Source organism: Sebastes fasciatus, chromosome 17, assembly GCF_043250625.1.
Source record: "Sebastes fasciatus isolate fSebFas1 chromosome 17, fSebFas1.pri, whole genome shotgun sequence".
Classification (NCBI taxonomy): Eukaryota; Metazoa; Chordata; class Actinopteri; order Perciformes; family Sebastidae; genus Sebastes; species Sebastes fasciatus.
This window is the reverse complement of record NC_133811.1, coordinates 10,674,201-10,701,218: the sequence shown is the minus strand read 5'-3', so window position 1 is coordinate 10,701,218 and position 27,018 is coordinate 10,674,201. Positions and strand designations below refer to the sequence as shown.

General features: G+C 41.4%; 1 protein-coding gene across 4 annotated transcripts; it reads left to right on the top strand.

Moving 5' to 3' along the window:
* The first annotated feature begins 203 nt into the window (after window positions 1-203).
* Window positions 204-19,373, top strand: LOC141754194 (homeobox-containing protein 1). Of its 4 annotated transcripts, none has more exons than XM_074613100.1 (11): window positions 212-399; window positions 3,125-3,236; window positions 4,468-4,894; window positions 5,200-5,285; window positions 6,788-6,898; window positions 9,268-9,474; window positions 11,156-11,312; window positions 14,057-14,139; window positions 15,160-15,255; window positions 15,507-15,622; window positions 16,830-19,373. In XM_074613100.1, the coding sequence occupies exons 2-11, from the start codon at window positions 3,155-3,157 to the stop codon at window positions 16,974-16,976; spliced, it is 1,512 nt and encodes a 503-aa protein (XP_074469201.1). In that variant the 5' UTR covers window positions 212-399; window positions 3,125-3,154; the 3' UTR covers window positions 16,977-19,373. The 4 variants fall into 4 exon arrangements, with proteins under 4 accessions (XP_074469202.1, XP_074469201.1, XP_074469200.1 ...); XM_074613099.1 differs by having other exon boundaries at window positions 15,504-15,622; XM_074613101.1 differs by lacking the exon at window positions 9,268-9,474 and having other exon boundaries at window positions 204-399; window positions 15,504-15,622.
* The last annotated feature ends 7,645 nt before the right edge of the window (window positions 19,374-27,018 follow it).

Genomic DNA, 27,018 nt, shown 5'->3' with positions numbered 1-27,018 from the left:
TTGGTATTTTTAATTTCCTACTAATTTTGCTAAAATGTGGGCCTAACCTTTTCTTTCATGTTGGCACATTGTGGTGTTTATAAATCTATCTAAATGGTATTTATAGTAGGTACAGTATAACCGGAAGTCATAATTATAACTCTTCCCAGCTTGACAGTGGTGTCTGTCTAGGGGTCAAAAATTGAGACAGACTCCCCACATTTGCATACACTATTTCCCCACTGCATCAGAGCTGAAAGACAATATGACCCTGCACACTTCACCCTCTGCTCGGTAATCTACTCCGAGGACAGAGAGGAGTTACTTTCTCTAGTGGGGGTTTGGACCGGACCGACACTTTCTCTTCAGTTTACCCGTCCTCCCTCTGCGTCCAGCCGGCTGTCTCCACAGCAACGGGAGGTAAGAGAGCGGAGCTCCGCGCTGGGACCTCTGCTAACTGCTAGCTGTTAGCTCACTTAGCTTAGCTAGCGAGCTAACTCGTTAGCAACTTAGCTGTGTCCCAGCCAGGCGACCTAACACATAGCCACGTTTAACCGTACATATTTCATACATAGCCACATATCTTAAATACGGTCGATGTAACTTCAAAGTGTAAGTTTTAGATAAGTTGTTAGCCAAGACTAAACAGACTCTAGCGTCAAGCTAGCTAGACTCAAGAGTAGTGTTTCTGCTGTCCTTCAAAATAAAAGCGCAATTTGTCAATTTTCAGAGCTACAGAAGTGAAACTAATGTAATCAGTAAGCATGCTGTGATGCAATTACGTTGACATTATGGTGAAATGTGTCCCTCCAGATGTGATACATGTAGCTCTTGCTAAGCTTTGCAAGGCTTGCATCAGAGCTGGAACAATAAATTATTTGTACGATACAACTTTATTGTCAGTTTGCACTGAAATTCATTTTGCATCCCCAATAGGCAGCTCAGTTTGAGAAGAAGTACACATACAATAGATATACTGTTACCATAGACAGACAGACAAGTAAGACCCATCAGACAAAAACAAAACACATCACAATTATTCATACACTCATTACAAAATGACCACCTGTCCTCTGGATATACATGTCTTTAGCAGCACGTTATTATTATTTAGCAACAAGAGTGTTATATACAGTAAAGCTTACTGTCGGTGATGGAATGTAACCAAGTACATTTACTCAAGTACTGTACTAAAGTACAATTTTGAGGTACTTGTACTTGAGTATTTTTTATTATATGCTAATTTGTTCTTCTCCTCCATTACATCTCAGAGGCAAATATTGTACCCCACTACATTTATTTGACAGTTTAGGTTACTAATAGTAATAATACATTGATATACTATTGTAGATTAAGCTGCCCAGCAGTTAAGCATTCAAAATGTGCCACACCAACACCAGCTGCAATATTAATGTGATATATTCATGTATCAATGATTATAATCCAATAATATAATTTCATATTATTATGAAATGGGCCATTCTGCATAATGTCAGTACTTTTACTCCTGGTTTGACTTTAAAAAACTAGAGCCAATGAAAATGTGGGACATCGTCTCAATGTGTGGGACAAGAGATAAAACTGCTGTGCAGTCCCTTGTAAAGTGGGACACCTGGTCACTCTAATACACACAACACAACAGAACAACTTTCAAAACGGCAGTTTGTATCAATTAGGGTGACCAGATGTCCCACTTTACAAGGGACTGCACAGCATTTTTATCTCTGGTCCCACATCCTACATATTGAGACGATGTCCCACATTTTCATTGGCTCTAGTTTTCAAAAGTCAAACCACTGCTGGACAGACGCTTTTTTTTTTATCTGGCTTTTATCCAATGGCTGTGAAGAAAGCAGGGAAGGCTGTCACCACTGGGCTGTGTTTGCTGTCAAACTGCGCACACGTGGGTCAAGTGCAGTTTAACATTTCACTTTCTTTGCTATGCTACGCCCAACAGAGAAAACTGCGAGTCACCACAAAGTTACAAGCTATGCAGATTAGGAGAAATATGATGGAAACTACCACAAAGAAAAGGAAGAGCAGCTACAACAAAGACTGTTAAACTAAGTATTTATAAGCCGGTGGAAGACGATTCTCAGTTTTTAATGAAATTTGGCGGTTATTATGTTTAATTTCACCGAGGGGGAATACAAAATGAAGCGACACAGTTCATGTGAGTCTCACAAGAAACGTGCGGCTCAAAAGGCGATGTGCCGATCTATGGATGCATTCAGGCAAAGCATAGAGATGTTACAAGATGAGGGGCAGAATAGAAATGTTTATTAATTAAAGGTCCCATATTGTAAAAAGTGAGATTTATAAATAATGTGAAAGTATCAAAACGCTCAATATACGGAGAAATACACAAAGCCCGTATTCAGAAACTCTGCATTTGAAACAAACTGTCAGGATTTCTGTCCATTTGTGATGTCACAAATATACAATATTTAGACCCTTTACACAGATTTAAACGTAACCATTCTAAATGTGTCCCAGTTTATTTCCTGGTTGCAGTGTGTATGTGAATGTCATCAGCTGACAGGAAGTACACATGGACCCAAGCTGTTGCCTAGCAACGCAATTCTGTTGCAATTCCGTCAAAATGCGCTAAAACGGAGCATTTCAGACAGAGGGTAAATACAGGCATATTCAGGCTGACAGTATGAGGAAAATAAAGTTGTTTTTTTAACATTACAGCATATAAACATGTTGTAGTAGAAACACAAAATAGAAGTTTGAACCTGAAAATGAGCACAATATGGGACCTTTAAGTTAGATAAATATTATATCAACATTGTAGACTACCTCTCAGCTTTGGTAACGTGTCCCACACAAACATACTCTTTGTCCCACATTTGGTTTTGTTGTGATCTGGTCACCTTAGTAAGTGATGCAGCACATGCTTTTATTGTGATGGTTACATTGCATTCCTTCCGCTCTGTACTTGACTCCCACTATCTAACTTGACAGCAGCAGCTATCGGAGGGAGGCTGGTGCTCAGGGGAACCAACCAGAGTTGACGGTATTAGCTTAGCCAAGATAGCCTTGCTAGCGAGTCATCTGCTCTTTGTAGGTTTTGCCAACATGCTAATAGGGACAGTCTAACCTGAACACACTGCAGCAAGTCTCCTGTCTGACTCTGCAGAGGTCCAGCCGAGCTGAACTCCTCGGAGCCATGAGACAGTGGTGTGTCCCCGCTGCGACCCCTCGCACTGGACCACTCCCGGGGCGCCTGTCTGTGTCACCCCCTCCAGCAGGTAAGACAACCTCAGGGACGGGGTTTAACTTACTTTTCAAGCGAAAGACAGCTGTAGTTTTGCACAGAAATAACCCAGAATAACAGTGTGGTCAGTGTGGTCTGATAGGTGCAAGTCTTGTCCTGCAAACACTCAAAATGTGAAACCAAACTCTTTGCATCTGGCAAGTCAACTTTTGTCCTGCTTATCAACAAACATAAGTTACACGTGTGACAGTATTGGACTTGACACATCTTTGAAATCTTCCAGTCTTTCTGGTGAATTCGGTATACATCTCATTTAACAACATCAACTTTTTTAAAGGTTGTTTGTCTCTGCTTGTTGGAGTGTAACACTGTGTTTTTTGTGGATGTATTGTGTGCAAACTCTATAAAATCTATGCCGAGTTGAAGAGTGGGTTCATCAGATTGGTAAAACGTATAAAGTTATGTTGTCCCAGATTTCTATCTTTTTCAAGTATGCAAGGTCATGTTTAATTAGTAGATTTTCTAAAGGAGTTCAATGCGAACTTCACACTGTAGTCTGCACAATTACTGGAGAATACAAAGGCAAAGCTTCCTACAACCCTGCGCATGACAAGCAGGTATAGGATGGATGGATGGATAGATATGACTAGGCTGAGTGGACATGATGTTAGGTTATGTATGCCAGGGTGATCTTACTTTAATTCCACCCTGGACAAATGTAGCAAGGTTAGGCCCAAGTGTCTGTGCCAAGTGTTTGAAAGGGTGCCAACATTTTGAATGACCCAAGGGTTCTCCAGAGGAGAATGCAGTCTGTTTCAGTTTTACAAACCAAGTCTTGTATTTACTCAAAGTTCTTTGGTATAAGCATAACTAAGCACATTTAATCAGATTTGCATTTAAAGTGTTGTATTCAAGATAAATGAACCCCCAACAAAGGAAGTGTAGTGTTTGAATTTAGCTTTGGGTTTTCATCTATTAATAATCCTTTCATCTCTTATCAGTTTGTCTGCAGGTTCTGAACAAGTTTGCAACTAAATTTAAGATCTATCAAAGGTAGAGATAAATATAGCAGTACAGTCTTGGTAACACTTTGTGAAGTCTTGGGGTGCTGTTTATCTGGTGAGAAATCAACCTAAGCATGCAGATCTTTGGTGTATTAATAGGGCTACAGTTGGTTCATATTCTCTTACAAAGTTGGCGTTGTATTTCCTCCAAAATGCCAGTCTCAAATTCACATTGATAAAACCCCCACATTATGTGTGCAGATGCCAGAATGGAGTGCTGTGAGGTGGAGCCACGCTACACCATCGAACAGATCGACCTCCTGCAGCGCCTGCGTCTATCCGGCATGACCAAACCTCAGATCATCCATGCCTTGGAGTCCCTGGAGAGGCTCGACCCGGACCACCGCCCGTCACACTGTGACTCTCAACCCGCCCCGTCCAACAACGCCCCCACCACGGCCGCTCCAGCCCCGTCCTCCTCTTCGTCCTCCTCCTCCTCGCTCTCCCTAGCCTCTGCTACCACGCAGACCTCCGGCCTGGACGGCGCCGCGCTGTCACCCAGCAATAGCTACGAGGCGTCGCCTCCGCCCCTCTACCCTCCCAGCGTGGCGGTCCAGCGGTCATTCAGCTACGACATGATGGGAGACGAGGAGTGGGACCTGGAGGAGAAGGTGGAGGAGTACATGAGGTGAGCAGGGAGGACGGTGGAGCTTAGTGTTATCAGACAGCTGGGTGAGGACGAGTTGGGAAGCAAGACCAAAAGAATGGTAGAGACAAAGAGAGACTATTATAACATCAGATAATAACAGCTACCGTCTCCAGAGGCGCAGGCTTATTCTCCATAATTTTAGTGGAGTTAATTCAGGTCGGGTGTTCAGGGATGGCTGAAAAAAGAGAAGCATCAGTGAATAAGGTTAGTCAGAGCAAAGGCTGGCGTTTTAACCACCGTGTAATAGTTCTAACGCCATGATGGCTTTTTTGTTGCTTTTACAGGAGAGACAGCAACCTGGTGAAAGAAGAGATCAAAACTTTCCTCAACAATCGCAGGATCTCTCAGGCAATCGTAGGCCAAGTTACAGGTACTGTGCTTTTATCTGTGAAGTTATTAAAGCCCATTAAACAGCTATATGTCAAATATCACTAGTGGGAATCTATAAATAGCCCTGAAATGAAGGGGTGGGGATCTTTGACAATCTCATGACTGATTTGAATGTGACTCTTGATGTCACGATTAAGATTGATTTTTGATTCAATAAGTACAAAATGGGAACTGTTTTCAGGCTCTTACTCCAGTGTGCCAAAGCATTCACTCTTGTTTTTAGTGCACCAAGGGCGCACTGACTGTATCTAGCAAGCCACACGTCGCTGCTGCGGTATGAACAGATTGTGCTGTGATTTACTATAGTTGCAATAAACAGATCAAAAGGATGCCGAAATAACTACATAATAATGCAGATTTGTAAAAAGTCTGAATTCATGCTTTGTCAGCTCTGTCCGCAAGACGACAAGCAAACAACTTTTAAAATGCTTGTTTTCTGAATGGAGTTTGGATTGATCAGTGCCAGGCTCTGCAGCTGCGTCATCAACACATCAAGATAAAGTCATCTGGGCATAAACACGGCAGCGACGTTGTTGTTTATACCGTAGACAGTTTGTGGTTTATACACATACATTTATACACACTGTTTCGTCCGGTCTCTGAACAAACATGATGGACTATCGTAGCTCTGGGTGCCCACAAATGGCTATAGTATTTTTTCCCCCCATTTCTGATTCAGCAACGTCAGGAAGTCAGTGACGACAGGAGGAAAGTCTCAACGTTGATAGGCTTTCGTGACACAGCGTCACGCGAATTTCTCGCTCAAGTTGAAATATTTCAACTCCCACGAATGATGCGAATTTCGCCATTTGCATCTATTCGCCTCTTTGCATTGACTTTGTATGTAATTGCGCCGCGCAAAAAGCTCGCTTCACTGTTTGTGTGAACACACCATTACAGCCTTGTTTTGTATACTTGCGTTCATGCTGCCGTGGTGTAGTTTGTTTAAAGCCTAACACTACTTCTGCATTCACACTTCAAAAGTCATAAAAGTGGTGTTCATTTGTGGAAATTATCTTGCTGAACAAAACATGTAAGTATCATAAACGTTTGTTTGCCACAGAGCTTATTTTCTGCAATAATCCAAAAGCCAATGGAACAATCCCATTGGCTTTTTGTCGAGGCAACCAGGGTGAGTCTAACTTCTGGGTTGGCCTAAAAAATACGTCATCCCTGCACCAACTCTATAGGTCAATGGACCTATTATTAGGAAGAGAAGGACTTGTAGCATCCACAGCCAAGGCTCCACCTCTAAGCAATAAATACTGGAACTTCACAAGTAGCAGTATGTTCACAAAGTAATGCTCCAAGTCACGTGTTCTTAATTAAGGTATTGATATTGGGATGGCTTCATTAGCTTAACGGCAGTGTTTCACACTTGGCTCCCAGCCGATCTCAACGGCACAGATGCTATTGGTGCACCATGAAGTAAATCAATGTGTTTAATGTGTTAAGATAACATGCCTTACCTCCTGCACGCAGGCATCAGCCAGAGTTACATCTCCCAGTGGTTGCTGCAGCAAGGCCTGGAGATGAGCGACTCCAAACGCAGAGCTTTCTACCGCTGGTACCTGCTGGAGAGAAATAACCCAGGTGAGGGTTGCAGGGGTCAAACAGGACTTACAAGCACTATGTTTCAGCTACAGTGTTGAATATGACTATTACAGAGCAGAGGAGTGGGATTATAGATCATTACGAGGATGATGGATGTTAGGTACAGGAAGACTGATGATGTGAAAGTGCAGATCAGCGCCTCAAGGTTGAATGTCGGGTTAATGATGATAGATTAGATAATGTAGGAAGGAGGGCTTGAAAAAGGGATTTATTTTATGTGAATGTGAACCACTGCTTGCTATCCTTCCCCCTCCATCTGTCCTCCTTCATCCTCCTGCATGGTAAACCCACACACCTCTAATTCCTCACGCTAACTCCATCCTGGTCCTCAAGGGCTGCGAGGTCAAGGAAGGACACGAGACAAATCTATAATTTCAGGGGAAAGACAAATGATAAAGGTAGTTCTGTCACAAGAGATGCTAATCAATAATATTAAGGCATCTGGTTTGGAAATGAAACTTTAGTGGGTGAATGCGGTTTGTCTGTACAGGCTAGAGTAACAGCTTGGGTAGGTGTTGACCTCTCCATGTCCTCGGATACAGGGATATAGATAAAAAATGGTTTCAACCCTCTGAGATCCACAATAGACCCGTTTTTTTTTTTTTTTTAGGGGGGTACAGGGGGTCTTTAGGGGGGGATAGCAGGTCAGCAGTAGATGTCACATAGAAGTGGTGTACATCATCTGAAAGCTGGGAACCTGAAGGCTAATTTGAGATGCAGCTCAGCAATGTGTTTCAAGTTGTTCTAGTCATAAATCAGAAATAAACATGAATTGATTAAAGAGCTTAGAACATTATAATGGAAGTATATGATGGCCATTCCCACGCTCTATTATTTCTTATAAGTTGTTTCAGCAATTTTGGGGTTGATACCATTTGTTACACAGATTTACTGCTCAATTTAACAATTTTTTACCACTTGAGAATTGATAAAAATAACCAATAATCCCTCCAGAATACCCCATTAAGACACCAAGACCTTGAAGAACACCGTAGAAAAAGCCATGCTGTGATTTAGTGTCAAAAACGTTTGATATTTAGAGGTTTCTCGCAAGATTGGCATTTTGTCGATGAGATGGCGAACACTTCTGTTGTGGAAACTGCTCAGAAACCCCCTTATTGTCAATCTAGCTAGGAAAGTTCCATCGTCTGAATGCCCTAGGTCTCTAGTTTGTGGCTGTAAAGTTTCATGAGGCTGTGAGGCATTTTATACAGTGAGGTCAAGTTTAAAAACAATGGTCTTAGTATATGAAATGTCTACTATGGAGTCTAACATCATCACCCATGAATAAAATTGGATCCACAAGAGTGAACTTTACTGTGATACCAAATTTATGTAATTCCAGGACTGTTTAGGGACCCCAGGATGCAGAAATATTCAAATACACCAATTTTAGATTAGGCGAAAATAACACATTTATATTGCATTCAAAAACTGCATGTTTTTTGTCCCCATCTGCATGTGATTATCATAAAGTGGGCATGTCTGTAAAGGGGAAGACTCGTGGGTACCCATAGAACCCATTTTCATTCATATATCTTGAGGTCGGAGGTCAAGGGACCGCTTTGAAAATGGCCATGCCAGTTTTTCCTCGCCAAAATTTAGCCCAACTTCGTAGCGTTATTTAGCCTCCTTCCCGACAAGCTAGTATGACATGGTTGGTGCCAATGGATTCCTACTGAACGTGCTACAGCCTCTGAGAGACAGTAAAGTTGGTTGGGATCTCGGGTTCTCAGGGGGTTAAACAGCTACAACAAACCAAATAAGTAACTGCTAAAGATGCTTTTATTGGTTTGTGACAGACAGCATGCATTCACAGTAAATTATGTCAGAAATCTTTACATGATCAGTTCTATGAAATAAATAAAGCCGCCGATGGATCATCTGCTGACCCTGCTGTCTCCCTTCATCTTGATCCTTTATATTTTCCTCCCAACCCACCCAAGCTTTGCCTTAGCTCCTCTGTAGTTCTCAGCCCTGATGCTGGAGGTACTCTGGTGCTGGTTTTCATTCCTACATGGCTAACAAGCTGGTTATTAACAGTGATACTAACAATAACTAATTTCCTCAGTGGCCGCAATGCTTTGCTTCTGATATAGGCTCCTATTGATCTGCCCATCTTGAATCATAAAAAAGAAGCAGTGTTGTTTGTCAAATTGACTTCTAATTGGCGAATAAAGCAGGAATTTGTTGAATTTAATATGATTAAAAACTGCCAGGCAGGTCTACAGGAGTGTGTCAGTTAGCCCAAATAACTCTCAATTTCCAGTTACATTAGCCTAAATTGGTGTCCATGATCTAATCCACGGCTGTGGCCTGCCTGACCGTTGGTTTTGTCCCGACTGAAGGGCTGAGGTGGAGTGAAAGCCAGCACAGCGTGAGTCCCATGCCCAGGGCCAGGGGAGGGGACAGAGACGGGACGGTAGCAGGGGCAAGCGGCAGCCTCCCCAACCCCAACACCAACCTCAACCCCAACCCAGTATGGAGCAGGCAGAGAGAGCTGCTGATGCACTTGCTGCCGTGGTACGCTGCCGCAGCCGCCCAGGCCCAGCCAGGTAACCGCGCCCTCGCTGCCCCGGCCTCAGCGGCTTGCCACAAGAGACGTCTTGCCGATCAGCTGACCTGCATGCCATTCACCCCGTAGCTTCGTTGTCAGCCTGGGATGCATTTCAACATTCTCAAATGGCAGAGATAAACTAGAGGATTGAACCCTGAATGATAAAAATGCAGAGGCTCGAGAATATAATCAGTAATATTAGGTATGAGATGTGTTTGCATCCGATTGCGGGCTGTCAGGAGACGTTATGTGCGTATAAACTAGGGCTGTCAATCTAATATTATATTTTTTTATGAATATTTAATCGCAAATGAATCGCACATTATCTGTTCAAAATGTACCTTAAAGGGAGATTTGTCAAGTATTTAATACTCCTATCAACATGGGAGTGGACAAATATATATGTATATATTACTGGAAATCAATTAACAGAAAACAATGACATATATTATATATATGTAAATATATATATATATTATCAAATAATATCACAGGTACTGCATTTAGCATAACAAATATGCTCAAATCATAACATGGCAAACTGCAGCCCAACAGGCAACAACAGCTGTCAGTGTGTCAGTATGCTGACTTGCCCCAAACTGCATGTGATTATCATAAAGTGGGCATGTCTGTAAAGGGGAGACTCGTGGGTACCCATAGAACCCATTTTCATTCACATATCTTGAGGTCAGAGGTCAAGGGACCCCTTTGAAAATGGCCATGACAGTTTTTCCTTGCCAAAATTTAGTGCAAGTTTGGAGCGTTATTTAGCATCCTTCGTGACAAGCTAGTATGACATGGTACCAGTGGATCCCATAGGTTTTCTATAATTCATATATATCACTCTAGCTTTAAAACTGAGCCCGCTTCAACCAAAAAATTGCAAGTTGCGTTAAAGAAATTAGTCTCGTTAAAACAAATTTGCGTTAACGCGTTATTATCGCGTTAACTTTGACAGCCCTAATATTTATACCAGGAGCACATTTCCTGTGACAGACTACAACGGTTTGTTTATGATGAAACGGGCATGAATGCTTTGTATCGTGTTATACAGTTACCGTTACTTGGAAAAGGTGATGATACAAGAGTGCATTCACTGGAGATGGGAATTTCCGCTGCCACTACCTGGCTGCCTCTAACTGTTTAGGTGCTCACTTTAGCCAATTTAGCACATTTTGGTTCAAGATGGAAGTTTATCACAGACATTGTTTAGGTTTTTATTATTAATGTTTATACTTATGTGTGATACAGCCATCCCCACTCTGGTAGATAAGATCAAAGTACAACAGAAGTGACTGATAAATCATTGTTGAATTTTTTTATTGAGGTAACAGAGGAACACCTGTTGTATCATATGGTAGCTAGTTCAAATATGATAACATACATTACCTTCTCATTTAAATAAAACAAAGAGAAGTCCCTACAACTGTGTTTCTGTCCCACAATGATGCACTGGATGAAACATCACTTAATGTTTTGAACGGAAGTGAACAAAGTGGTGCGTTTTGAATTAAATTAACTAGTTATAATGCAGCAGTTTAATGTTGCCTTCACTGACTTATGATTCAGCTTTTGTTCAGCCGGTGCGACAGGCAGCTGGAGTCTAAACACAGTCACTGTCTTTGTTTACGTATAGTCTCAACAGTGAAATTGTTGCATGTGCCCTCGTCTCTCTTCAGGTGCCACCTTATCGATGCGGTCTCTGGTGAAGGAGGAGCCTGATTGGAGGACAGGGATCATGGCTGGTGACAGAGCGGGGATGGTGGGTGGGCCTCTGAGGCTGCGTAGAGGAAGCAGGTTCACCTGGAGGAAGGAGTGCCAATCAATCATGGAGAGGTGAGCAAGTCCTAGTGCTACGTATAGAGTCATGACTTCGGCTCTCTGTGGGACTTATTATATGAAAGGAGACGAGTGCTGTATGTGCTGCATATATGATTTAAAATGGTACAAAGTGGAAATTTCTTCTTTGGTATATCGTCAACTGTAAAGGAGAAAATTCGAAGGAAAAAACGTAGTCAACTAAAGCAGATGTTACTGTATTTAAACTGAACTAGGGCTGGAAGTAACTATTATTACCCTTCTCGTTTAATCTTACTCTTATTTTCTTAATTCATCAAATTATCTTATGGTCTATATAATGTCAAAAAAATAACAAGTGAAATATCACACATTCCCATGATGAAGAAAAGCATCAAATCCTGATAATTTAGTAGTTTGATCTAGTGAATGTTTGACATTTTTGCTTGAAAAATGCCAAACATTAACAATTAATTGATTATGAAAACAATCGATTATCAAAATAGTTTCAGATTAATTTCTGTTGATCCAGATAACTGTTTCAGCTCTAAAATGAACAGATTCTTTATTTAACTTTCAATGTCTGGTTTGCTATAAAAAGCAAACATACTGTGTATTATCTCATCAACCAATCACGCAAAACGGACATATTCAAAACAAACACTATAATGTACAACAGCACAGAGGCTTCATAGTCCGAACCAGCATTGCAAACTTTAGTACTCCTTTCAACCTTGACCTTGACCAGATCCACTCTTTCGGTTATTACCTTTCACATTAAAAGTCCTAGATAAATCACTGCGTAACTGTTTACCAGAGACAAATTCACTTGGTGCATTTCACTAAAAGGAAACTCCATAGCATAAAGCATACAGTAGTTTAGGTTGTAAAACAATTCTGCTCAGACAGACTGCCAGACGCTGCTCTGGGTCAATAGGGTTCTGGTTTTGGTCTCTGCCTGCACAAATCTATTTGAAAAAGTGCTGCAACTGTCAGAAATAATATTAAAATAATATAAATAATATTCGCAGGCGAGTATTTTGTATTTTCCCCCGGTGTATAAAGGCATTAGTTTGTGTTTTGCATTGAACTGATCAAAAAGCTGATCAAGAGCAACCAAAGTCTGCAGAAAACTTCTAATGTGTCTGATGGCTTCAGATGAGTTTGAACACGTCAGCACTGGTTCAACCATCAAGTCATGGATTGTTATCACATATGATAGGAATGCAGCATTGCTTCGAGGTAATAGTCAATATTAATAACGATGGATGAGAAACGATACTTTGGTATCAAAGTCAATGCCAAAATTCTGAAAACGTGATGGTACTTGTCTTTCTACCATCAGGGTTCAAGACTAATGACGTCCTGGGGATGATAGAAAATGTGTTTGGAACGCAGTAAAACTCACTATCGACTCGTCCAGGGGATGCACCCTATTTTTTCCCTGATAATGTTACATTGCGAACATAAAATCAGTGTTGAAATCGTCAGGATGAGAGCTGGTTAACGTTAGCCAGCTCTCATCCTGACGATTTCAACACGGGAGGTGCCCTTGATTTACATTATGGTGCATTCAGACTCGGTAAAAATTAGTATTGGGCGAAGGTTAATTCTAATGTCATCATGACGTGTTCAAATGTAATGAACTTGAACAAATCCAGTTGTTTGAAGCAATGTGAAATAGATAATAGAGAGGGAGTGAGGAGGGAGTGAGGACTTTTTTAAAACCAGTATGCAAACAGTGGTAAAGGAGTGGATGTTGCAGTACATGAGATTTATTGTTTTAATTTTGTTCTGGTATCGAATCGGTATTGGGAATCGTGGAATTTCAACGATACATCCCTATTAATAACCTTCCCAGGGTGAAATGTCCTTTTCGTGCCTCACTGTCGTGTCCTCCTCCTTGTTATTCAGATTAGTATGCCGTTTTGTTCATTAGGTATATTATGTCTCTTCTTCTCTGTAACATATTTGTCCCAGACAGTCCTCTGTCAGTAACCCAGAAGGATGCAGAGAAAGAGGAGTAGACATTCCTCTATAGTCCTACCTGCTGCGTGCAATTGATTTCTCTATTACATGGTTGCTGTAAGTATAGGATGCAGTCTGGGCACTCACAGTAATAAGACCACACAGTCAGGCCCTCAGACAACACTCACCAGCAGTGCCCCACGGATTACGCAATTCTACTGCAGTGCTGATCCCTATGAGCTAGTTTAGACCCAAGGACGATACAGTAGAGGTGAAGATGATGTGGAGTGTGTGTGTGTGTGTGAGACAGAGTGGACAGGATAGGGCAACTCAGAGGGTGAGAGGAAGAGAGCGCTGGAAGAAATTGATCCCTGCGTGTTTTGTAATGTGAGCTAATGATTCTTTTTCAGTCTTGGAGGGAAATAAAGGAGCTAGACATGAGAGAGGAGAGAGAGAAAAAAGGTTACTTTGATCTTTACCTGGATATATAAATATGTTTTTAAAGGAGAATCGTCATATTTCTAGACGTAGGAAGAGATTTAAGCATTCAATGCTTGAGTCGCAGAAATTAATCCACCTAATGCATCCATTAATCTATTCCCCTTACAGTGAGGACGTCTCCTGAAGCTCCTCCACTGTATGAATATTGTCCTTTCTCTCCTGTGGTTCAATACAAAGACTAAAAGTAGATGAGGTGTAAAATGAGGGCGTAGCGAGCACTGCTCAGACTGGTGCCGTCTTCTAATAAATGTGCAGCCTGTGATGCAATATGATTTAACTGTTTCCAATACTGTGGCTGTTTGTCTCTGTAACAGTTTCTTCATGGAGAACCAGTACCCAGATGAAGCCAAGCGAGAGGAGATCGCCAACGCCTGCAACTCTGTCATTCAGAAACCAGGTACTACAATAAGAGGCATTGTGACCGAGTCAAAGAAATGTCCTCGAGCAGCTGCTCCAGATAGCTCAGATAAAGTCTCTTTTTTTAAAATACTATGTGCATACTTGATTTGAATTTGTTCTGAAAAGATTATTTCATCCATTTAATCAATTGACTGGTAAAAAGTAAGGAAGGAACAAAAAAAGTAAAGGATAATGTACAGCGAGCCGGTCATTGTTGTGAAATAGATCCCGACAGTACGATGCGGCGGTCTTGCATTGGGTTTATTTCACAACAATGACCGGCTAGCTGTACATTATCCCGCTTATTACACGGCTAGTTACATAAGAAAACAATAATTTGGCACAAAAACAGACCGCCAGAGTCCGACATCAGAACTGCGTGCGTCCATAGCAACAGCAGTCAGTTATACACAGCAACGGTCTGGTGTAAAGAAATAACAGACTGAAGAACGCCGTGATTGACCAATCACAATCGTGTATATATTACAAAGCCGTGCAATGATCATGGATAAGGGGAATAATTAGTTGCATTTTATTTTTTATAATGTTATTTCATTAGAAAGTGGATTTTTAGCAACCCCATTTCACATTTCACGTGTGAAACACATTAATATGTAACATTTTGGGGGATTTATTAGCAGAAATGGAATATAATATTATTCATAACTGTGTTTTCATTAGTGGATAATGACCTGAGACTAAGAATAGTTGTGTTTTCGTTAGTTGAGAATGAGCCCTTCATATCTACATAGGGAGCGAGTCCGCTTCAGGGAGTCCGCCAAGATTTAGTGTTAAGAGTTTGTGTAGTCACATTTACTGGAAATGTCACAACTGAAGTATTTAAAAGGTTTATTTGACCTTTTTAAAACTGCACTAGTCATTTCTTTCATGTAAAATTAAATCTGTTATCCTAAATTATGTAGAAGATGCCTCTGTAAAAAGTGACTTCCATAGATGAGGATGGTGTCTCCACAGAGATCCTTGTGTTTTGAGATGTTGTGTATTTTTCATCACCCAGGCTGTAAGCTGTCTGAGTTTGAGCGTGTGACGGCGTTGAAGGTGTACAACTGGTTTGCCAACCGTCGAAAGGAGATGAAGAGAAGAGCGAATATCGGTGAGGATCTGATAAATTGCATGTTGTTTCTGTCCATGTATCTCCAAAAAAAGAGCCTTGCTTTCAGCTTTATGACATCTAACACCTCACGGGCTTTTAAATAGTTTATCTAGAAGTAGAAGATTTTCTTGAGTTTATCTGGAAAATACAATTTCTCCAAAAGTTGGAGAAAAAGTTCGATGTACCTGTACATTTATATTTCCCACGTTTCCATCTTTTACCTCCGCTTCCCTGTCTAACACAACCAGAAGCTGCCATTTTGGAAAGCCATGGAATCGAGGTGCCAAGTCCAAGCTGCCACTCAAACGGAGAGGAGGGAGAGATGCACGAGTTTGCCGATCAGGTGAATCATCGATTCTCAGAGCAGGTAAGTCAACTTGGTGCCACTTAACCAGTTGTTTTAGAAGAAGCAAAATTCACTGGCATCATGTTGTTTTCTGCACACATGTTGCGTGTTAAGGTCTTTTGAAACGGGGAGCGTCATCACGCTTGGATCCGCGGGGTCTGATTGCGTTCTTCATGTGAATAGACAGGCAGGCAAGCGCTCCGCTAGTAAAACGGCAGGTGCTGTACGTCTGGTAACCATGGAAACAGCTTATATGTATCCCTGCCAGTACATCTGTGTGGTGTATCATATATCCCTAATCACAGCCTGATTTGTTGACACGTGGCAATCCTAAACTGTGTCTCAAATCGGATACTTACCCATACCGGTTATCACACTTCCATGTAGTACACTTGTCACACTATGTCCTTACATGTGTAGTGTGTGAATTTCGACAGGGTAGTGTCGTCTCAAATAGCACACGGCTGTTGTGCACTCACCGGAAGCTCAGTAGATGCGCTGGTGATAGTCAGCCACGAACATTACGCCGTCTCGGCAGTAATTCAATTGCACCTCCCTACCTGCCCGATTGCCTCTCACCCCCGTGTGAAAAGCCTTCATTTCGCACGTCAGTATATATTTTTTTCGAGCTGTTGTTTTTGTCATGAGTACTCTCACACAGAAGGTTTAAAGTTAGATACTAGCTTGTTGAAGGAGGCTAAATAAAACTCCAGTTACACTAAATTTTGGCGAGAAAAAACTGGCATGGCCATTTTCAAAGAAGTCCCTTGACCTCTGACCTCAAGATATGTGAATGAAAATGGGTTCTATGGGTACCCACGAGTCTCCCCTTTACAGACATGCCCACTTTATGATAATCACATGCAGTTTGGGGCAAGTCATAGTCAAGTCAGCACACTGACATTTGCATAAAGCAAGCTGTCCAGTCCCATGTTGATAAGAGTATCAAATACTTGACAAATCTCCCGTTAAAGTACATTTTGAACAGATAAAAAATGTGCGATTAATTTGGGATTAATCGTGATTAACTATTGACAATCATGCGATTTAATTGTGATTAAATATTTTAATCGACTGACAGCCTTAGTATGCACATTTCTGTCTTTGTGCGTACACACAGTTGTAGCTACACAGTTTGTTATGCATCTGACCCCTGGTGTATCTAATCAAGTAGATACCGAGTGTAAATCCAAATGTGTTTTGCTTACACGTCCCTACTTCTTCACAGGAAGAGACCTCTTCCCACAGGATCATCGACCAACAAGATCCCTCCTCACTGGCCACTACGGAGGTCGCCGCCCTGCCGAGCCCCAGCCCTCAGGTCCTGGATCAGAAGGAGGAGGATTCAAAAAGGGAGACGGTGGACGAAGAGTGACCAAACCTGGTGGATCATATTTGAATTTTAACGAAAGATGAAATAGGAAAACAATAAGTGTCTCCTCCTCCTCCTCCTCCACCCATGTAGGGCCTATGGCACCCAAAAATCAAAGGGAGAAGGGTGCTGAAGCTCGCTGAGGTGCCTCTGATAGTAAGGAGGTCACTGTATTTATCAACAGTAATCCTGCTTATATTAACGGCAATATACAGTATATATATATCGATATATAGTGCATTCCAAGATGGTATTAAAAAGCCTAAATTCCTTAGAGGGAGAATTATGTAAAGGATACCTCGCCCATTTTAAGCTACGCCTTTTTCTTTTTTTTGTTGCTACATGCCTTCTTTTAAAGAGTGGTTGTTTGATGGACTGTGGTGACACGAGTGTGCTGAGCCTGCAGGTCAGGTGTGTTTGGGTGTGGGGATAAAGTATGCTATCAAGGATCTAGTTTATGCCGATGTGAACGCCCTCTGCTTGCTTGAATGTCTTTGACCCCATCCGGTTCGTAACCTCAATCAGTCGATTGATTCAATCAGTCGATCAATCAACGAGTGCTGTTGCTATCAAATCCGTAAAGCCCTGAGGGACAACTGGAATCTCAGGTAATCCCAAAAAAATGGTGGATAAAGGACAGTGAAGAATTGTCTTAACATGCGCTTTACTTTCTTCATCTTCATTTTCTTTAACTGCGTTTTAACCAAAACAGGATGTGTTATTTATACCTTTTTATATTAGCAAAAACAAGCCTAGGACAATATATCATTAGCAATCTCTTTGTCTTCTTTGTTATACTGAATGCTGCTGTTTGCTCATTTTTTTTATAGTATAATCATCATTTCAAAAATCTCAATCCTCAACTCAGCCAGTGAAGCTAGACTAGATACATAAGTCTACTCAGATTTTATTTTATTTTTTACGTTTGAAAGAACGCTAAAACAAAAATGTGATCAAGAATAACGCGTCAGCCTACACGCTCCAGGCACCTTATCTCCTACTGGAATAAGCTAAAGCTTAAGCTCCTGTACGTTTGTATGACTGCAAAGCTGCACTTCAAAGTGGATCTCACTATAATTGAAAGACTGTACCTGCGTTTTGGGCCGAGACATGTACATAACTCAGAGCACTGGTTCCCAAACCTGGGGGTACTGACCCCACGAGCGGTCGCCCAAAAGCTTCACAAGAGGGTCGCGAGGCCTTCTTTATTTTTAAGTGGTGTAAGAAAACTTTTATTTTAATATACAGTTGGCCTTTGTCTCAGCATTTCATTCATTTCTGTGAAGAAAACTAAATTAAATAGTTATTTTTAAAGTTATTTAGGATGTAAACAGGATAAGGGCAGGATAAGATAAGCCTTCCCTCTCTGCTAAACAGCCTCATCCTGCATTAGAAAAATACACCGTTAAAACAACTAAAGAGCTAATGAAAAGCTCAATAAAACATAGAATTTGTCAAAAAAAACCTAAAAACTATTAGGTATGTATGATTATTAAACATAAAAAAAAGACAGAATTGTATTAAAAGTTCCTAAAAATCTCTGATGCAGTATTTACAGGAAATAATCAGCTCAAGATTCATCCAAATCGCTCGTTTCACACAAACTTCCTGCAGTTATTTCGTCATTATTTGTGTTAATTGTACAGTTTATCAGTTCTGTTATTGTTATGCATTGAATATAATATGAAATATGTCACTTAGTGAGGGGTCGTCAGTTTACTCAATGATAGAAAAGGGGTCCCTTAAAGGGAAAAAGGTTGGGAACCACTGACTCAAGAGAATATACACGTCTATGGGTGCTTTCCTTTAAATTACATTAGCACTATATAGAAACTGTTGTCAAACTTGAATAGCTGACTTAAACTCTGCATTAGTCCCCTATATTTACTGGCCCAAGGCCTCGGGAGTTACTCCCTTAAATGTTCATGAAATGGACAAAGACGCTTGTTCTCAAATGGCCCCCTCGACGGGGCGCTACCGTGTTACCTCCTAATGCCAAAGCTATGCCAAGGTAGAGATGAGCTGCTGCGCTCACAGGAACAGGAAATGACACAGTAGATACGACTCTATAGATATATACAGAACGTAGATGTTTATTTGCTCAGTACAACACTAGCCAACTCTAGCTTACCTCAGAATATCTCTGTGTCACGAATGTGTTACAGGCGAACTGTCATAGAAAAGTGACTTATTGTGACTGTTTATGATACGGACAGTGTTATGTAGCATTTATGACGATGGGGTTTGCCCTGTGTTGTTAACGTATACTCACCTCAGACCGTTCTCTCGTCCGGCTTTGGACAGGAACCCCAAAGCTGCACGCTGTTTCTGATTATTATGCTCCTCTCTATCTGCTTTTATCTGAGAAAAACAATAACAATAATAAAATTGTAAACAATGGCTGTGATATGTCTGGATTGTTTTTTTTTGTTCCAGTGATTTTAAGTGTTGGGATTAGGAGCAGCTGGTGTCAAGATGATGAAACTGGATTCAAGCAAATTCCTGAAACAAGTTGGTGTCTCACCCCGTCAGCTCATGCAAAGTAGGACTGAATTATTCAATTAGTTTCATGCTAGACCAAATGGCTTTTTAAAAATGTATTCTGTAGTGAAAGCGTCAGTGTTTTCTAATGCATTCAGTTCTCATCTCAGGAATAGTGCCGGCGCTGTGTGATCATATCTGGAAGAGCAGACGTTCAGGGTCACTGATGATGATGTCGGTTAACAGAGGTGAGCGATGCTGTAACTTCAAGGTTTAGCAAAGACTTCCAGCTAATATTATATCCCCTATTATAGCCCTCTTTTTTTTTAGAGGGGTAGGGGTGGGGGACACGTCATCTGAAAGCTGGGAACATGAAGATTCATTTGAGATGCAGCTCAGCACTGTGTCAAGCATTTGTTACACCATTTGTTACACAGATTTGGTTCTAAATTGAACCATTTTTTACCACTCGAGAATTTATAAAAATGATCAATAAAACTGCTCAGAAACCCCCTTATTGTCAATATACTTAGGAAAGCCATCCATCCTCTGAATGCCCTAGGTCTGTAGTTTGTGGCTGTAAAGTTTCACGAGGCTGTGATTATCCTAGAGGTCACCACAGGTCATTTTATACAGTGAGGTCAAGTTTTTAAAAAATGGTCTCACTACAATGAAATGTCTCCTATGGGGACTAACATCATGACATATTAATACAATTGGGCTCATTGGATCCACAACAGTCTCAGCTTTACAGTGATACCCAATTTATGTAATTCTAAGACTGTTTAGGGACCACAGTATGCAGAAATATTCAAAACGACGAAAATACATTTATACTGCATGCAAAAAACGGCATGTTTTTTTCCCCAAACTGCATGTGATTATCATAAAGTGGGCATGTCTGTAAAGGGGAGACTTGTGGGTACCCATAGAACCCGTTTTCATTCATATATGTTGACGTCAGAGGTCAAGGGACCCCTTTGAAAATAGCAATGCCAGTTTTTCCTCTTTTTAGGGTAACTTCGTAGCGTTATTTAGCCTCCTTCCGGACAAGCCAGTATGACATGGTTGGTACCAATGGATTCATTAGGTTTAGTTTTAAGGGGATATGCGTCAAAACTTCCTGTCTTACATACTGTATGTTGGATGAATTACTGGGTGAATAATGGAGCTGGTAAAATATCTGGTTAGGGTTACATCCTGATTGATATGTGGTATGGAAAATAAATGAATAGAAAAAATAAATGCAAAAGTACATAAATACATTTAAAAACTAATATGAATAAATAAAAGGGAAAATTAAACAGAAGAGTAAATAAATAAGGGAATTAATACAAAGATAAATAAATAAAGAAGCAAATTAAAACAAATATCAATTTATGTCACATTTTATCAATTAATTAATGGCTATACTATACTATTATTATTTCATGTTTATTTCTGATTTATGACTAAACCACCTTGACACAGTGCTGAGCTGCAAATTAATCTTCAGGTTCCCAGTTTTCAGATTATGTACACCACTTCTATGTGACATCTATTGCAGACCTGCTATCTCCCCCTAAAGACCCCCTGTACTCCCCTAAAAAAGACAAAAGCGGGTCTATTGTGAGTCTCAGAGGGTTGAAAATAGAATTTCTTTATATAAGGAAAACCTATCTGCCATGGTGACAGGTGACCTGAAATCTTTCCCTGCCACAGCCAACATTCACCCTGTATTTGGCAGGTGAGAGGTGCCAATTTCATTCCCTGGCTGTGAAATTCAGGCCAGTGATCCAGGTCAAGAAGCTGCTGAGCTGAAGGAAGAGACGGTGTTAGGTCATGACGAAATAGCGAGCAGATACAGAAAAATGTTAAATGTTATTAGAATGAGAAATAAATTTCAGAAACTATTCAGCCATGGATCTTTTCCTTGTTTTGTGGCGGGAACACAGCTGTTCTCAAAACCTTTCACAACATGTTTATGTTTTTTTTTTACCAGAACAAGAGAGGCAACGACATCCATGTTTTCTTTGAGTTTGTTTGCTTGCTTCTTGGCTAAATAACTCATCACAAACACATACATTTTGCATGGCCAATGGACTCTTTTGCCTGCGTAAACCAACCATGGTGCATTAGTGGCCCTTTGGATTTAAGTTTGATTTAGATTTTTGTGACAAATGGCCACTACAAAATCCTTTAGGACTTTTTTTAGAGTTAATACAGAGTGACAGACCTCTGAATTGATCGCTGGCTGCAGAGAAGCAACGTTTCTCCACCAGGATGTGTTGCTGAAAGATTGAGGTCTCTAAAAGCATTTCCGGAGAAACTATTTCCTCAAATGTGCTCAGAAAATCATTATATACTCTCATATTTATGTTGTCCAACTTGTTAATTGATTTTCAGTTGAGCAGTGTGCATGGAGCAGAGGACTTGGCAGCATGCAAAGAGGTGAAATTAACTTGTCTCAGGAAATTGGCATTTAGAAAAACATTAGTGCTTTATTGCCCGTAGACACGGTGACTGATGTAATGTAATTACATCGACATGGTAGAATTTGCTTCAGAAAGCTGCTGCGTGTTGAAAGTTTGGCCTTGAGGCTGAAGTCTGGAGATACTCCAAATGTTTTAATCCATTAATTAAATGAGAATATCAATGTGAATGTGTAAGCAAAGGTGTGTGTTCTTTCATATGTATGCAGGCTTAATCATGCCCTTTTAGAGGTATCCATATTGAATGCAAAATATATGAGTGAACTGTTATATACCTGTTATTCATCCCTTATAACACATGAGGGAGACATTGTCCACTGTTGATTTTTGAGAATCAGAGGGCGCTGCTCTGTCTAAAAAACGATGCTGAACCGCTGCTCCTAATGTCAGGGAAAAGTCTAAACCTGCATGCTTTATGTTCACTTATGACTTTTTAAGTTTGCGATTTGAAAACTGGAGTGAAAATGTTTTTGCAGTGAACTCTTCTTCACATTTGTTTTCACCTACTCCAACTGGTTTACAGGATAAAACAATATGACGAGTGTCAGCAAGTGTCGACAATCACACTGACGTATTTGCAAGTCAAATTAGCACCGCTCTCTGTATTTTTTCTTGTCTGGCACTCCATGAAGAGTCGCTTTGCAGCTAAACACGAACCATCTGGTACAATTAACAGCCTGAAGCAAACTCTGTATTCTACAGACCGACTGCATTTCAATGTGGATGTTTGGTTCATTTCTGCAGCGCAAAAGCGGCAATGTTAACTATTTTTCTATTTAATTCTGTTTAGTTAAGATATAATTGAAGTTAAATTACAGTTTTGTAAATGCAAGGAGATTGATCCTCATGTTTCCAGTGTGGTTTCATTTGTAGCACCAGTGCAGTGCCCGCTCGTGGCATGCCCATTTGGATTGGGCTGATTGCTTGGCTCTCCGGTAGCCTCCCGGTATTGCTTGCAGCATTGTCGGGGCCTCATGCCTGTTCCAAGCGCATGGCCGTTCCGAGTGGTCTGATTGCTTGGCCCCAAGGAAGTGCTGCCTGCAGCAGTGTCGAGAACCACTCGGCGACTCCAGGGAAGTGAAGAAGAGTTTGGTTGTAATGTTAATACATCCAGCAGCAAACGGGAACTGCACTTAATGAGTGCCTGCATTGAACACGTCGCGGGTCTAAATTGCACCAAATTCGACATAGCACGTCCTTTGGGTCCCCCAGCAATACACCCGCCAAGTGTGAAATAGATCAGATGAGCAGTTCTCGAGATAATGCGAAGGACATACAGAGATTCCTTGCTTTATAGTTAGATGATGGAGAGCAGCAGAGCCTGCACTCTCCAGCTGCCCGGAAGAAAAATGTCAGCATTGTACGTTTACTATAAACTAAATAAATAAATACTTACTGGTGCATTCAAAGCTATCTGTCGTGCAAACTCTCAAATGAGCGTTGAGTGGGAGGAGAGAGAACGACAGCCGTTCTCGTGAGTCACGTTCATCAATATCGTAGCCTACACATGACTGGCTGGAAAGAGGTCACGTGAGAAGAGATGCGTAAACACAGATGGAACTGAATTAAAATCAGACAGCACAGACTAAAACCAAATACTAATTGTAAGCATCACAAAATGGTCAAATTAATCTTACATTATGACACTTTTGGCATTAATGATCATACAGAGGGCAATATTATTGTGCAAATACGATAATTATCGTACATCTGGCAACACTACTTTCAGTCTTGATCAATCACCTCCTGGCTCCAGCTTTGCACAGATGAACATGAGAGTGGTATCAATCAACTCATTGAACTTTCGGAAAGAAGGCGTTACTGTTCCTTTAAGATGTGGCTTTTGAATGTGTTTTGTTCTTATTTAATGACTCAATGACTTCTGTGTCCAGTTCTCAAGGAGACCATGATGGACAGTGAAAGACCAGCAGAGAGGGCTTGATTACTGTGGTTCAGTAGGTTGCACACACACACACACACACACACACACACACACACACACACACACACACATAATAACCACAAAATTTCATTCAAATCTGTACATGTTCATATATACAAACCTGAATGCACCTTTCAGTCACACGAACATACACATTGGAAACGCTGTGCACAAGAGCCTGCACACACACACCCACACCCACACACACACACAGACACACACACACACACGGTGTGTTTTGACCGCGTCAGGCTTTAAGACCAACGTGGCTCTTCTATCATTCATTCCCTCAGAAGTGTTTTTCATCCTCTTTTTCCCCGTGGAAAACAGAATTCATGACCCGTCGCCTTTTTTGCTGACTGCACAGGCCATCGGCTGCCTCTGTAAACGATTTTCCCGGCTATTTCAGTTGCCTCACAAAACACTTGATGACACAAGTGGCATGAAAAGTATGCAATTCAATTTGCCGGTGGTTATTTCTCTGTGGCGGACAGTTACAGTTATGTTTTGATTAGGGGCGTTTTCTGTCGAGTTGGCTGTCACCCGGGCCGCTTTTAAAAGCGGAGGGGGAAAAAGTGTTTATTTCTTCCCCTTCGGCGATCTATTAAGTGTCCCCTCTTGTCTGATTAAATTTCATCTCATTGCAGGCTCACCTTTTAGCGAGGTGTCCTTTTGTGCGGCGGGGAGAAAGGAGGTGAGAAATGGAGTGGGGAGAAGGTGTTACACAGACGAAGATAAAGGGAGGAAGGGAAAGGTTACCTTCAGACTGGCAGCAGACTGAAGAATTTGTGTGAATAGGAGAGAAAATTCCATCTAGTCCAGTGCTCTGATTTCTCTTACAGCATTCGTCCATACAGCGTGTGTGTGTGTGTGTTTTAAATAAAGCCCCAGCACCAGCCAAATAGGTCATTTGCCCTTGAAAGAATGACACAAGACTAGATGAGTAGAAACCTTTTTTTTTACCATGTCCTATTTCGCAGGACAAATAAAAGAAAACACACTTACAACACACTGTGCCCTGAATCTGTCAGGGTCTCGGTCCCCCTTCTTCTTCCAGGCAGATACGAATTTCCACAAAGGACTTGTCGCAATCTCACCATTATTTTTTTTCTTCTTCCCATAATTCAGAGCATCCCTCAGCGGCACCTAGCAACTTCTCATAAGAGCATGGGCTGGTTCAAATAACGCAGGCAAAACTCGTCTCTCCTTGGAGGCTTCTCCTCCGAGGCAGATATGTGTTTTCTTTTTTCATTCACTCCTCTCTTTCTCTCTGGCCCCCGTAACTTTTTCTCTTTACTTTGCTCTTTCCACCATCATTCCCCCTCAGTCGGGTTGCAGGAGAGGAAAAAAAAAAGGCTTTCATGTTGAAAGAAATCCAACCTCTAGTTACTGAAATACCAAACCATCAGCCGTCTCAAATGTTCAAATAAGACACAAATGACAGCTACACATATATTTTTAACCTTCTTCGTTTCATCTAGGGGAGGGTTTTGCTGTGCGTGTGTGCACTTTGCAAACAGTTCCCGGCTTCGTTCTCACACAGTAACACACATTCACGGAGTGATCCGTCCAGTGCAACCTCACTGTTCTACTGCTGGCTGCTTAAAAAAGCAACTGCGGGGTGTACCTTGCTCAAGGGCATATTTCCTGAGACTGGAGAGTTGTTTTTCTTCTCCAAAATCTTCCCATTCAGTCTTGAGACTCAGACCAAGAGAGACTGACCTCACACAACAAGAAAAACAACAGCATTGGTCGCATGTTCAAACACTTAAAGTGGCAGAAGGCAGTATTTTTTGGCAACATTGGGCATAAATTCCATAATAACCTTTCAGCATATTATAATTCAAGTGTTCTGAGAGATAACTAGACTTCTGCTCCTCCTCATGGCTCTGTTTTCAGGCTTTAGAAAATCTAGCCCGTGACGGCAGACTTTCACCAATCGCAGGTCATTTCATTGAGAGAGCGTTCCTATTGGCTGTGCTCCGGTCATGTGACCGGAACTTGGCGTTCCTTCACCAGATTTCACAATGGCGGCAGCGTCACAAACTTTCTCATTTTACAGCTAAACCGTGCACTACAAGATGATTCTGAAAACATTTGAGGCAAGAAATGGGCATTAACGTAACAGAATATTGATTCATATTTGATCAGCGCTGCCTAGTTTGGTTGGAGTTCGCGAGTGATTGACAGCCGGCTCTCATAGACGGCAGATAGACAGCAGACCTCAGATCAGCTCTTACTGCTTGTTTTCCTCCGGTCTGTGAAATCTTGCAGATTCCGTTAGGTTCACCGGATAACACCGGAGGTAACAAAGGCACATGATTTTTTTCAGGTTGCCTGTTTCATGTACAACTGTCACAATATAACGACCGTTTTATAGAAATAACTTTTTTTAATCATATTTGCTCCAATCTCACCTACTTCAGCTTTAATGTTTGTAAATCCCTGCGTTACAAATCGCATATTTTTTCTCTTGACCAAGTAGTTTTAAGTGCCTAAACTTTAACCTTAACTATAGTGGTTGCAGATCAATAAACATTGTTGTGTGTATGGAAGGCCACGGCAGACAACCGGTTTTACCGTTTAGCTTGGAGGACTTGTTGGACCAGAATCCTGACAAAAGCAATCTGCCTAATCTCCAGATATCTCAACGTTAAGACACTTTGTATCCCGTTAGCGTGTCGCTCATAGATTCTGTCTTACCAGACGTCACTTCCTCATATGATTTTCATGTTCCTGCCGCCCCGCTGTTTCATAAGGGTATAGGCTTGCTGGCAGAGGACACACGAGATGAAGTACCTGAGTGTGCTGAGCTTCAGAGAGTGCTACTCTGCCCCGCGATAGATAAGACTCCGCCAGCCTCCTTCGCCACGCGCTCATCCCTTAGTGAAAAAGATTGAAAGGGAAGATTTCCTGGAAAATTTCAAAGCAGCAAACAGGATCAACAGCTTAGACAGCTTTTCACTTCTCAGCAACTTCTTCCTGCCTAATGTTTATGCTTGCTTTAGACGGATGCTGCTACTGAGTGTGTGTGTGGGAGTGTGTGTGTGTGGTGGAAAGGGTGGTCTTGTGAGAGAATTTATTCTCCTGTGTATTGGAGTGTAAAAGATGCCAGAATGCTGTCTTTCACTTCACTGATGATGTGCAGCAG

Excerpts from the sequence above, each read along its gene's own strand:
- LOC141754194 (XM_074613099.1), top strand. The coding sequence starts at position 3,155 with ATGAGACAGTGGTGTGTCCCCGCTGCGACCCCTCGCACTGGACCACTC. Across the intron at positions 9,475-11,155 it reads AGCCGCCCAGGCCCAGCCAG|GTGCCACCTTATCGATGCGG; the intron begins GTAACCGCGCCC and ends GTCTCTCTTCAG. Across the intron at positions 11,313-14,056 it reads TGCCAATCAATCATGGAGAG|TTTCTTCATGGAGAACCAGT; the intron begins GTGAGCAAGTCC and ends TCTCTGTAACAG.